This window comes from Cupressus sempervirens, chromosome 10 (genome assembly GCF_028749045.1).
Source record: "Cupressus sempervirens isolate cs-2001-9-10 chromosome 10, ASM2874904v1, whole genome shotgun sequence".
Classification (NCBI taxonomy): domain Eukaryota; kingdom Viridiplantae; phylum Streptophyta; class Pinopsida; order Cupressales; family Cupressaceae; genus Cupressus; species Cupressus sempervirens.
In genome coordinates, this window is record NC_143127.1 from 557,822,383 (window position 1) to 557,836,817 (window position 14,435).

General features: G+C 34.6%; 1 protein-coding gene across 1 annotated transcript in view; it reads left to right on the forward strand.

The window, feature by feature from the left end:
- Positions 1-14,435, forward strand: part of LOC149535108 (SNF2 domain-containing protein / helicase domain-containing protein / F-box family protein) — a 74,818-nt gene that overhangs the window by 32,569 nt on the left and 27,814 nt on the right. The window contains exons 3-8 of the mRNA XM_089807634.1: positions 43-256; positions 419-706; positions 787-846; positions 950-1,080; positions 1,672-1,786; positions 2,413-2,561. Of these exons, the coding sequence (XP_089663760.1) occupies positions 43-256; positions 419-706; positions 787-846; positions 950-1,080; positions 1,672-1,786; positions 2,413-2,559 (955 nt within the window). The 3' untranslated portion in view covers positions 2,560-2,561. The remainder of the gene's footprint in view (positions 1-42; positions 257-418; positions 707-786; positions 847-949; positions 1,081-1,671; positions 1,787-2,412; positions 2,562-14,435) is intronic.

The window sequence follows — 14,435 nt, forward strand, 5'->3', positions numbered from 1 at the left end:
GTCTGATCAAATTATTGAAACTGGAAACTGTGGGTTTCACAGATGTCAGGAATGGTGCAGGCTACCAATTATTACACCATGTAGGCACTTGCTATGCCTTGACTGTGTTGCCCTTGATAGTGAAAAATGCACCTTGCCTGGTTGTACTTATTCATACAAGATGCAGAGTCCAGAAATATTGGCTCGCCCTGAAAATCCAAATCCAAAATGGCCTGTTCCTCAAGACCTTATTGAATTACAACCATCTTACAATCAGGTGAGATAAATGCATTTAGATGCATGGATTATATTTAAAGATTGCTAGCCTCCTTCCATTTTCTTGTCTTACTCTTAAAGTTGAAGTGGTTAATCATGGTACACTCTTGGGGATGTACTTTTGTGTGGTGATACTGTTTCTTTTATATATGATTCTCTGCAGGATAGTTGGGATCCTGATTGGCATGCAACAACAAGCAGTAAAGTTGCATATTTAGTTGAAAGGTTAAAATCATTGCGTGATAGGAACAGACAGATGGGTTATTGTTTAGATAACAAGGATCTTTCAAAAGACATGGAAGAAATCTCTGAGCATAGAAGCATTGATTTTGTAGACAAAATGATTTTAGGTGAAGCTGCTGACTTATCAGATAATAGTCATAGGAAATTGCCAGAGAAAGCAATAATTTTTTCCCAGTTTCTTGAGCACATACATGTTGTTGAGCGACAGGTATACTAATGTCCAAACTTAATGATCCATTACTTTGTTTGATAATGAATCCTTTTATGAGTATTACTTTTGTGTGACAGTTGACAGGTGCAGGTATTGGATATGTTGGGATGTATAGTCCAATGCATTCCAGTAACAAGGTTTGCACCAGGCATTTAATTTTCTTTCAAAGATAGCCCTTAAGATCAGATTAATTTCTACCTTTTATAACTGATACTTTGTTGATTGTGAGGATATGTGCAGGTCAAGTCATTAATTACATTTCAAAAGGATGTAGATTGCATGGTTCTTATAATGGATGGAAGTGCTGCCCTGGGACTAGACCTTAGCTTTGTCACCCATGTTTTTTTGATGGAGCCCATATGGGATAGAAGGTAACATTTCTTCTTAGTTACCCTGGAGCTTGGGTCCAGATCTGGATTCGTCTGGGTTTGGATTTGTGCTTGGGTCCGGATCCGGGTCCCTAATTGGGACTGTGGGCCATAAAAGTGTTTCAAATTACATTAAAATATCATTTAAAAAATATTTCCAATGTATGATTTTCTTTACAATATTAACATTGATTAATGGAGCGAGTATTTAATGTTTACCTTTGACATTTGGCATTGATCAATGATCAAGTAACATTGATATATTCATACTATGAAATGACTTTGTAAGTTACTTTTACAACTATGCATGTTTCTCATTTTTTTGCCTGAACCCATCCATGAACCCAAATGGGAAATTTTTTTTGCCTGAACCCACTAACCCGAATCCGTCTCTGAACCCGAATTGGCAACTTAGCATTTCTTTGTTGAGTGACGTTATGCTTCCATTCTTACTAGAATGAAATTAAGTTAAACAGAGATAAGAATGGCTAATGAAATGGTAACTAGTGTAAGACTGGTGGCATGGTAGTATTTTATGGATAATCGTATTGTTTCAGTAGTCCGAATTGATAACTAGTTTTCTGCTTTAATCAGCATGGAGGAACAAGTAATTAGTAGGGCACATCGCATGGGAGCTACTCGACCAATTTATGTAGAGACATTGGCTATGCGCGGTACGATCGAAGAACAAATGATGGAATTTTTGCAGGTAGATTTAGAACATTTTTATGTTTAACAAAATATTTGCTGGAGGATAATTCATATCTCATCAGAAAAAATATTTTAACAATGCAAGTAAAAGTCTGGAAAACTCGAAACATGTTTCAACTGGTTAAAATAAATGCTGATAGTGAAAGGGTGTTTTAGGAGTATTCAGATTCATATAGTTGAATTTAGATCTTATAAGTTTGATGTTATTTTACAAATGTCTTTTATTAAAAAACATCAGATACGTATAATTCTCACTTGAACATGTCATGGTAATTCATTTTCAAACAATTAACTGCTGGTTTAAAACTTAGGAAGTACCTTTTTATTGTATTCTTCACCATAACTAATCCTACCACTAATTGAAACTTATCTATAAGTATTTTCTGGCTTCATTTTCAACTTGTCAAATTTTTTTGTGTTTTTTCCTGGAATGTATGTTTCTGCAAATACTAAATAATAGCGAATTAATTGTTGAAAAATTCTGTTGCGTCTTTGCAAAAGAGGTAGCAATGAAAATGGTTAGTACTAGTGAGGTGGGGAGCACTTTTTTCTGCTCTATATTTGATGGACAAGGAGAGGTAATGATTCAGTTATTTCATCACTGACTTATAATATTTGATGCAGGATCCTGTAGAGCATAGGAGAGCGATCAAGGATTACATCCCTACCTTGAATCAAGAAGGTCAGAAGTGCCAACGCACATTGCACGATTTTGCAGAGAGCAATTATCTGGCTCAGCTTAGCTTTGTGCGAACGAAAGGAACAACATAGAGGTATTCCCTTGGAAGAAACCACTTCTATCTATTTAACGTTCCAATCAGAAATCATCTGAATATAAAAGGCATCCTAATATAATTTTCTATCCAAAATATTGATCTTAATAATTGGAAAGGTTGTTTTTAACTATTCATCTTACTCATTGGAAAAATGGCTTTGATCTTAGTTTTTGGAAAGACGTCTTGATATAAGAGTAGGTCTAGTCAAGGTGGAGTCCATCACTACTTGGCTTACTTCAAGGAGTGCCATAGAAATGAGGAGCTTTGTAAGTGGAGTCCAATTCATGAGGAATATCCTTTTTGTATTCCTTAGCTACAGCTATCCATGTGGTTGCAGCCAAGGTTAAGAGATTTCAATGGAGCAAGGATCATGATTCTTTTGAGTTTACTTAAATATAAAATCAATCATGCTCTATTGCCGTGGTCTTTCGAATTTGCAACAACATTTCATGCTAGAGACTGATGCAGGTAAACCTATGGGTGCTGTCTTATTTGGAAGTAAGCTAGTTTGTCATTACTAAGTGCATTGTACTCAAGCAGTTAGAGGATATCCGATTTGTGATAAAAAATTGCATGCACTAGCTTTGGCAGTCAAGAAATGATGTTATTTATTGTGTAAATAAACTCTTGTGGATGATAACAAACAAAATTATTTGCAAGCACAAAATAAGTTGTTTAGGGCAAGACACTACACCTGGATGGAATTTCACAACAATTCAATTTTGCTATCAAATACAACACGGGAGGCATAAACATTATGGCTGATAAGCTATCCTGGCTACCTATCTAATGCCACTGCCAGCTGTAGCATTGGCTATGGTTAACTTGAGTCCTTTACGAAAGAGGTACACAATAATGAATATGCCTTTGATTTTGAATTTTGGGGACATTCAAGCAATCAAAAAACTCAAAAGGTTTTAGAGAGTGAAGAAGATCTCTACCTTAAAGATGTCATGCACTACAAGGTGGGCAAATTGTGTGTACTGAATGAACAAACACTCTTATTGATGAGAAGATTTTACCTATAAAGTTGTGTGTTAGTTGGATTTGGCAAGATTACTCGTATGCAAAGGTATGTATGTGGGCCTAAAATGCAGTAAGTAAAGGAGAAATTGAATGGAAATGGCTCATTCTATGGACAAAAAGCCATGAAAAAGTGTTGCCATCGATTTTGTGGGTAAATACGAGTAAGTAAACATGGACACAATTTTTCTTTTCTAGCTATCAATAGATGTTTTGGTTCCCAAAACCGCAGATTGGAATCCTATGAGCCTTGCCTGTGCGATGTTGAGATATCCAACCGGTTAAGGCCAACTTGACGGGATTGATCGATACGATCCAAATCCCCTACGCTTCTGACTCTACAAAACCAAGAAGGGTGTACCTGATCCTGGACAACAACCATAAATCCAAGATGCTTATAGCAGATTGATTAGAACACGAATATATTGAAAGTTTCGCAGAGGGCAAGGATTATAGAAAACCTCAAACTTGCAAATTATGAATTAAAAATAAAAGTAAATGACTATATAAATGTGATAATGTTTTAAATAAAAAATGAATGCAACAAATGAATATATTAATTCCTCAAGGGAAAGAAATGAAACAGTTGCCAACATATGGATTATGAGTCAAGAGTAAAAGACCGTTGGTTTTATAAGTTGAAATGTACAACTTTATAAAATTCAATATATTTAAACTATAAACAATTTTAACAATTTAGATGCAACAGATCAATTATATGAATGCAATTTTAAACCAGTCTAAGATTGCGGAGACAAACTAGACATAAATACGAAAACAATTAAATATTTCACAATATCTATGTTTATCAAATTTAAAATGCAATAATGTAATCCCTGCTCATAATGATATTTGCTCTCCATCAAAATCTGGAAACCATGCTTCGCACTGCAAGCTATTATTGATACTTCCGTCCTGATGACCTTTATAACGTAAGGTAAGATTTGATGCCATAACTTTTTATGTAAACATTAGTGCCTTGTTTTGTATTCCTGTACTTCTAATATTATATGACCATTATTTACATCTGATCTCCATATCTGAAAACAGACTTCAGGAACTTCAACAATTAACTGCCGGAAGAATCTTAAACAAGGCCCACTTGTTACTCCACTCATTTGCACTATCTCTGACTAGTATTTACATCATTATTACCTTCATATCGACTGGTAGCAAAAGTCAGAAAGTATCACTGTTGATGCTCAGGATATACAACTATCCAAAGTTAGATATGCTTCAAATCTTTCTCTCAACAAACTTCTGTCTCTGGTTGGCATTTAAAATGTACTCATATTGACATTATAGAGTGGATTCATGATCTAAGTAAGTCCTTCAATCCTGACTTTGCACAACATATGCTAAAATCTCCTTTGACTGATGAACAGGCTGGATGCATCAGATCAACATTAGCACCTGTCTTTTTGACTTCAATATCTGATCAAAGAGCTCTCCATCTTTACATAACTCCATCAGTTTGTGCACATGATCGTCATCATCTTTAGATGCATTGCAGAAATGGATTTTAATAATGGAGGCTGATACTCATAAAATATGCCCAAATAGATGCCTAAATTTTTTGAATTTTAAGGCTCCATCAGTGGCTCTTGCTGAGGACATATGCTCCTTGTGAGCATAGTGAGAATTCCAGCTATCTCTGGAGGAGCAGACCAAGCACCCATGCTGAGCATAATGCACAGTGAAATTGGGTGGCCCTCAGGGCCCCCAAACAAGTGAACACTGATTCTTTCTTCTATCAAACACCTTATTCTGATCATTCAATACCTTGGATTTCCTGAATATGATATCATATCTTTTGTGAGTAAAATATGATCCGTTAGCAAATAAAAAATAATCATCATTTGACATGTGTTTTTCTTGTTCAAGATTAGAATTAACATTTGTCCAACCAATTGGATCATTTAAATAGAAATAAATTTCATCATCTTTAAATCCAAACATCTGATCTCTTACTTCATTGACTCGATCAATATATGTGGAAGAAATTTTTTCAAAAGAAAGATGATAAAAACTTAAAAACATCTCCCTGACCATATTGTTAACAAATATTATCACAGGGTCTTCAAGGATACTTACCTTGGTAGGTTGCTCATACTTCATTCCTGTGTCAAATGTATCATACTTATGAGCATTACTTATTGCTGCTAGTTCATCAATGCAATCCTTGACCTTTGACTTTTGTTTTGCTGTTGGGAAGTCATTAAGTGTGTTGTGATATTTGCTGAATGGAAGGTTCGTATTTATGTAATCAGTCACCCTTTTACTAGAACGAGTCACCTTTGTCTGATTTTCCTTTTGCACACACTCTGCCATACATTCCGAATAATTCTCCTCACAAGGAGATTTTGAATATAATCCGCATTCAAGCATTATTACTTCCATTTTGTCAAGAATCTGATCAATTGAGATATTTAAAAAATTTTCAGGACTAACACCGAACACGTCCTCCTCATTATGTACATTCGATTCCATCTCATCTTCACATCTTAAATGCAAAGGTTGATCATAAAATGGATTGGAAAATGGCTCTTCCTCTAAATATATTTCTCCACATATGCTATGATTTTCATTATTTTCAGGATCATCCTTAGGCATGTTATCATAGTGCTGATATATTTGATAGAAAAACTCTTCTTCAGACAATGGACTCAAAAAAAAAAACAGAAACCTCAGGAATATCTTCATGATAACCTTCATCTGAAACTCTCTCATGCTCATATATCACATGCTGTTCTACTTCATCTTCACAAGATATTTTGTCTAGATTCTCTATTGTTTCATTGTATAAAAGATCTGAAATGATTTGGAAGTCCCCCTTGGATGCATCTTCTTCTTCTTCCTGAATGGTAACATTCTCCTCAAGAAATGTATAAGAGCTACATTCTTCGTTCCCTTTTGCCAGTTCATCATATATGGGATCTGAAAATTCTTTGAAATTGTATCCAAATAGATCTCTTTCTATACTTAGACCACAATGCATCCCTTCAACAAATATATCCTCATGAGAAATGCATGCCCCTTTTGGCTCATTGTTTTCCTTCTCATGAAAGTGATATGCTTTTGACAAGATGACTGAATTTTCTTGTTCATTGAATGTTTCATACAACACATCTATTGTCTCATCAATCTGATTTTCTTTGTGTATGGGAAGAAAATTTTTACCCCCCTTTTCGACATACTTTTGATATTCCATGTGTAACAAGGTCGAAATCTCATCCACACTGAGATAATCCTCTTCATCATTTCCATTTTCTTCACAATCTAATTCCCTATCGGTCTCATCATGATTGAATTCTTCTTCGATTTCTTCTACATTTGAATCTGAAACGTTATTATGTTCATGCTTTACTTTGGCATCCTTTTCTTCATCTTTTATAGCTTGATCCCATATTTGAAGAAGAAGCTTCATATCAGGGTCCTTTGGCGAGATTCTCAACTGAAGAATTTTGTTTAGAAGTTCCTTGTAAGGAGGCTTAAAGCTTGATGGAATCCCATGATAAGTGTTCATCATTCTCAAAAATAAATGTGCTGAAGTCTCGCTTCATATCTTTCTCTATAGAAAAAGGCATCAAGTAGAGACATGTCAGAATCCTCTTCCATGTTGCAACTTTGATTTTCATCTTGTTCATAACACATCTCTTCTTCATGGCACACATCATCAAATTCAAATAGGAACCATCCTTCAAATTCTTTCCAAGATGAGATACATTGTGTGGGTAATGATTCATACACTTGTCTTGCATTGTCCTTCAATGTTCTGGCAAACGACTTCATTACTTGATCTTCCTCACAAATGTCATAATCTTCTATAAATGTGTAGAATGCATCCAAATGTTGATTTGCTGATTCATCCCATTCTCCATGGAACTTTGGTACCAATTGTGAAAGCTTTGGAGATAACTTGCTAAGTTCCTAATCAAAATTGCTGAAATCCAATGGATTGATGCCATCTGGAATAAAAAGCTTTCTCTAAAATGATCGATACATTTGAAAAAACTGTATAGTACTTTCTTTTAAGTCTTCTCCCTCAACAGAGTCACTAATGATTCAGGCACTTCTTTTGTAAAGTACCAATCAAAATACAATAGAGTCGCCACCTCCAAATAGAGGAAATGAATAATCTTTAAGAATCTGAGTTCTTCCTTCTAGCAGAGTATACCTCACCAAAGATCGAATCTATAGAAAAAGATTAAAGAAAAACATACAATATTCCTACAAGATCAAATCTTTATAAAGCAATTTAAGATTTATAAAATAATTCCGAGAAATTAAATGCACTGTAAAAACTTATCAATTTAGAACTTCAAATATATCAAAATGTTTCAACAAATTAAATAGAACCTAACTTTTACTAATCTTGAAATCAAAATTTCTTTAGGGTTTGTGTTGCAACTCTCGTCAGCAGAGTTGCCAATCTGTTGGATCCCAAAACTGCAAATTGGAATCCTACGAGCCTTGCTTGCTCGATGCTAGGATATCCAACCGGTTAAGGCCAACTTGATGGGATTGATCGATACGATCCAAATCCCCTGCGCTTCTGGCTCTGCAAAACCAAGGCGGGTGTACTTGATCTTGGACAACAACCTTAAATCCAAGACACATATAGTAGATTGATTAGAATGCGAATATATTGAAAGTTTCCCAAAGGGCAAGGATTATAGAAAACCTCAAACTTGCAAATTATGAATTAAAAATAAAAGTAAATGACTATATAAATGTGATCATGTTTTAAATAAAGAATGAATGCAACAAATGAATATATTAATTCCCCAAGGGAAAGAAATGAAACAGTTGCCAGTATATGGATTATGAATCAAGAGTAAAAGGCCAGTGCTTTAATTATATGGGCAATCAGAGTCAATATTATAAGTTGAAACATACAACTTTAGAAAATTCAATATATTTAAACTATAAACAATTTTAACAATTCAAACGCGACGGATCAATTATATGAATGCAATTTTAAACTAGTCTAAGATGCACTTTAACTCCTGCGGAGGCAAACTAGACAGAAATACGGAAACAATTAAATATTTCACAATATCTATGTTTATCAAATTTAAAATGCAATAATGACCAAGTCCACTAATTGGAACATTAAAATATATATAGAAAATAAATAAAAATATTTATAAAGTACACAACTTAATAATAATTTAAAACTCCAAAATTTAAAATAAATAATAATGCCAGAAATAAAATCGCAATAAAGACACTCCTTACAGATGATCTATCTCCTGCATTTCAATTCCGGAATCGCATATAAATTTGCTCTTTAATTCAATCCACAGGCTTTGATCAAGAATTCATTTCTTCGCCAATCGGAGAATATAATACATCATAAGTGCTTGAATATATAAAATTTAAGAACGGAGGTACTCTGTTGTATACTATTTAGTTTATATTATATAATCAAGGTTTCGGCTGTTTATTGATCAAAGAAAAATAAAAAATTATATATATATATGTGTGTGTGTGTGTGTGTGTGTGTGTAAGGTTTTAAAATATGAATATGAATTGTCTATCCTGTTTGATTTTACATGTCATATTTATAGGTGATGAAAAGGTATTGGTTACCTTTCCAAACTTTGCACCTCTTCAAATATTTAACAAATTACTTATAAATTTTTCAAATGCCTTGTATTTTATCGGGCTCTTAAAAAGATTAATTGATTGTTTTTGTATAGTTCAATTGGTTGAACTATTAAACTCCTGATGCACAAATTTGTATTGTCGTGAAATTCCCACCAAGACTATAGTCCGAGAAAATAATTTCTTTTTCCTGAGGCGAAGTATTTTCTTGGCATAGTGAAACCTGTAGAGACTTGGACGCTTGGACCTTTCCTTCCGCGCAGGTTCCACTCTATTCGAACACTCTTTGTGATTCGATTTTCCTTCTCTCAACGTCTTTGTCTGGGCATTTTGTGTTTGTTTGTTCTGATGCTCATATTTCTCCAGACACTCTTGTGCGTGATGGTTCCTTCATCCGAACGTACACCTACCACAAATAGACAGAGTGCTGTAAGTAAAATTGATGGGAAATACTACAAAAAGGGCTCGTGGAAATTGCTAATGCTAAGGAGAGCAAATATGCTTCAATGGCTTTCTTCAATTGATTTCTCCTCAGAGTAATCATATCTTTAATAATAAACTTTCGCTAGTATGAGATTTGACTTCCGGACACCCCCATTCATTCAACGGCACTATGTAAAGACGTGGCAAATAGATTTCAGGCTCCTTCGTATCACCATGCATCAAATTGCCACTAGCGACCTGTATTGCACTTAGCACCTCTATTGTGAATCATGCCTTATCCGTGTGGACCAGATGACTGCCATGATTGTAGATGGAGTATTGAATAGTTTCATGGCTCAAATTCCTTGTTTCTTCACTGTTGCACCTCATTCAGAGATCATAGCCGTAGACGTTTGCCTTCCATTTCTCCATATGGCGGTTAACCTTACCTCTACCGTTAATAACTATTGGCTTCACAAAAATCATCAGGTACATTCAAAGATTTGAAGTTCAAATGAATGCGTTCACCTTTCTTCAGGGACAAATCAAGAAGTTAAAGATTTACATTTAATATTTGATTATGACATATATACCCCATGTATGACTTGGAGAATTAAATTACTGGTTATCGACAATGGTATTATATTTATGCTGCTTAATAATGTCTCCAGTAATCACTGCTCATAATGATATTTGCTCTCCATCAAAATTTGGAAACCATGCTTAGCACTGCAAGCTATTATTGATACTTCTGTCCTGATGACCTTTATAACGTAAGGTAAGATCTGATGCCATAAATTTTTATGTAAACATTAGTGCCTTGCTTTGTATTCCTGCACTTCTAATATTATATGACCAGTATTTACATCTGATCTCCATATCTGAAAACAGACTTCAGGAACTTCAAAAATTAACTGCCGGAAGAATCTTAAACAAGGCCCACTTGTTACTCCACTCATTTGCACTATCTCTGACTAGTATTTACATCATCATTAACTTCATATTGACTGGTAGCAAAGATCAGAAAGTATTACTGTTGATGCTCAGGATATACAACTATCCAAAGTTAGATATGCTTCTAATCTTTCTCTCAAAAAACTTCTGTCTCTGGTTGCCATTTAAAATGTACCCATATTGACATTATAGAGTGGATTCATGATCTAAGTAAGTCCTTCAATCCTGACTTTGCACAACATATGCTAAAATCTCCTTTGACTGATGAACAGGCTGGCTGCATCAGATCAACATTAGCACCTGTCTTTTTGACTTCAATATCTGATCAAAGAGCTCTCCATCTTTACATAACTCCATCAGTTTGTGCACATGATCGTCATCATCTTTAGATGCATTGCAGAAATGGATTTTAATCATGGAGGCCGATACTCAGAAAATATGGCCAAATAGATGCCTAAAATTTTTGAATTTTAAGGCTCCATCAAGATGTAGCAAGATTTAGTTCATGCAAGGAGTCCGTCACTAGAAAGAGAAAGCAGAATTGTTCTTTACAAATGTTTGGGTGCACTTTGGGCTATTATAATCATCAATCTGTTGTTTTAAATGAAGATTCTAGATCTGTATGGAATTTCGATCGATGTTATGGGACAAAATTGATGCAATGATTGGAGATAGCTTTCCATTACTTGTAATTGATTTGGAAGGGCTACTGGAAATGAGGACAAGGTTCAAAGATGGAAAAATAGGTGAAATTCATTCATCTTGCTCATAGTGAGAGACCAATTAGAGGGGCCTCAAGAAGCACTACAAGAGCAGGCAACAAAGGTCAACCAAGAAGGTAAAATGGCTAAGAATTTGAAGGCTTTTAATGGTGGTTTCAGACTTCATCTACCCCCATATATAAGAATGCATACTATTGTGAACGGTGAATACATGCATGGGAGGATTTTTGTTATGTTCCCTCTTTGTGTCCTCTAGGATTGTAATTGTTGTTGACATTCTTAGTTTGTGTTAGCATGATTCATGGGGTATTTTGATATTTCGAATGAGCTTGCATTGTTAAGAGGAGTTAAATGAAACTTTTAGATGTTATATTTGACTTCCAGTTTGGGCTCCAGATTCTTGGAGGGAGCATCTATTTTTGATAAGCCACCTACTTAGGCTCGTTTATCATCTTTCATTGTCAAGATCACTCATAATCTGTCAGATTTCGATTTTAATGCTTTTCAATAATTCTTACAAGTTGGGTCTACTTTTGGCTAAATTTAATTGGATTTACCTTTAGTGCTATAGTTGGTTGGACTCAGGATTAGACGTTTTAAATCTCGGGCGCATTAAATAGGGACCTTCTGTTTCAGATTATCATTATATTAATGAAAAGGTCATTTTTGAAGCAACATGGGAGTTTAAATTAATAAAGTAACTTCATTATAATATCAACTTTAAATTATAATAGAAGGTTGCTTTTGAAGAGAAAGTAAAATAAAAGTGAGGTGTAGTCCCACATTGAGAGTGGAGGCTCACCAATGGTTTAAACTTTGGGGAACCTTTATAAAGTACCTTGTCATTTTTACTTGTTTTGGAGAGCTTCTCTTGGATCATTGTCTAGGACAAAGACCCTTGGGGAAATTGTATAACTTGGATGAAAACCAAGATCACTCAGGGAGACAAAATTTCATTGGAGTTACATTGCATTTCAGAATAGGTTTGGAGCTACATTGCACCATACGTCACCATGTTTGGCACATTTAAAGGATGAGATTAAGATATTTCTGAATTTTATTTTTTTCAAAATATTCCCCCAAATTCACAGGGATTTGACCACAAAAATTAGGGCTTTTTCTTGCTGTCACATATATTTAGAAATGGTTATTTTCATTGTTTGGGGGCTTTTTCTTGCTGTCGTGAATATTTTGAACTTGCTATTGTCATCTTTTGGCATCCGTTTTTTGGGTTTTTGAAACAATTTAACTTTACATAATAGTAGTGTTACACCGGTGCGGGGGGACGTTAGGACAAATTTCGGCTGCGGGAAAAAAAAAGGGCCTCAATTTGGGGGTGGCAAGGGTGCGGAGGGGGGGGGGGGGAGGGGGTTGCATAGTATATATATGATTGAAAATGCTAATTATGAAATGATACTTCAATATATTATATAACATACCAAATATAGTTGAATAGAGAAAATTGAAATGCGATTCACAAACCATAAGTTCAAACTTGAATCTTCATAACAATTACCAATGACCATTTAACAAATTAACTAAGTTCAAGATGCAAGATTCAAAATTCATTGTTCAAATATGAATATCATATATCATAAAGATGCTCATGATGACAATGAGCCGAGTAGCATTAAACAGTGAAATTAAATAATGTATTATAGCCATATCAAAGTGAGTACAATCAACAAAATGACAAAATGTCAATAATGATAATGGAATCAGCCCAAGTGCTCTCTAATCACCCCCTATATCGAAATTCTAGTCATCTCAAGGGTTAGCTTGCTTAAAAAACAAATTAAAAAAGAAATGCAAAAAAATATTATTTATAACTTTCTGGGCCATTCAGCCGGTCGCACCTCGCGAGCACCCTGGGAGCACCCCGTGCACACCCATGTGCACACCCCCTCACCCAAGCACCCGCAACACACTCGAGTCTTGCGTCCCACCTGGGTGCTCAACCGGTGTGGTGGCACTTTTTCGGCTGATGGGGGTACTTGGGTGCGCGATGCACCCGCATTGGGTGCGTATGTGCACCAGGTGCTTCGGATTTTTGACCTAGGTGCGCGCACCCGGGTTACACTACATAATAGACATTGAGCCCTTAAATACATAGAACAATCTGGTTACCGCAAGTGTTATATGTAGGTGCAACAAAGGTACTAAATAATTTGGTGTAGCAGGCACAATAGAGGCACTAAATAATTTGGTGTAGCAGGCACAAGAGAGAGATGCATTTGGACTTTGCTTTGAGAGTGAGGGGAGGAGGAGCGTCGTACTCTTGGTTGGGCAACACCATTATTTTGTTGCTCAATATTGAAATTTGGCAAGCACCCTTTGATTTATTGAAGAGTTTTGATAGTTCAAGATAAAGTGTTTAAAAAGTCTTCTATTTTCCATAGTCGACGTTTAAAATATCTTTTCTATTTCCATAGATTAAAAAAAAGTTTCATTTCTATCAAGTATTTCAAATTTGATATAATGGTTTTCTAAGTAATATGTCTCTAAGATCAAATGAAACATTTGTTTTCAATTGTAAATGAAACATTTTAGAAATTTAAATATTGATATATTATTTTTTTAATAATATAATAATTTACATTTTAAATTTTTAGAATACTAGTTGATTAAGTTTTTAAAAACTATTTTATTAGATAGTTCAAAATTAAATTCTATTAAAATAAATATTTAAATAAATATGTTAAATAAGATAGTTATAAAAGTACCAGTTTTAATTGTAATTTTGATTATCTTTAATTGTTAAGAAATGGAATCTTTATTATAGTTATTTAATATTATATTCTCTTATTTTTTATAAATTCTTATAAAATTGTTTGTTTTTGAGAAGGGGTAAAAATTTATTCAATCAAAACAATGGAAATACAAAAGGGCCCCAGACTAAACAAATAAAGATAAACACCTCCACATCTACTCAACCCTATCCTCCCCCTCTAAATGCTCCAAGATACCAAGATAATTAGTCGAGAGCCTATCCTTTCCGGTAATATCCCAACCAACTCCATTCTTTGATGCCCATTTTATTAAAACATCAACCACTCCATTCCATTTCCTAGGAATATGACAAAAGGACACGAAATCCACATACCTACACAGATTCAAAATCTCTCTGATAATAGAGGCT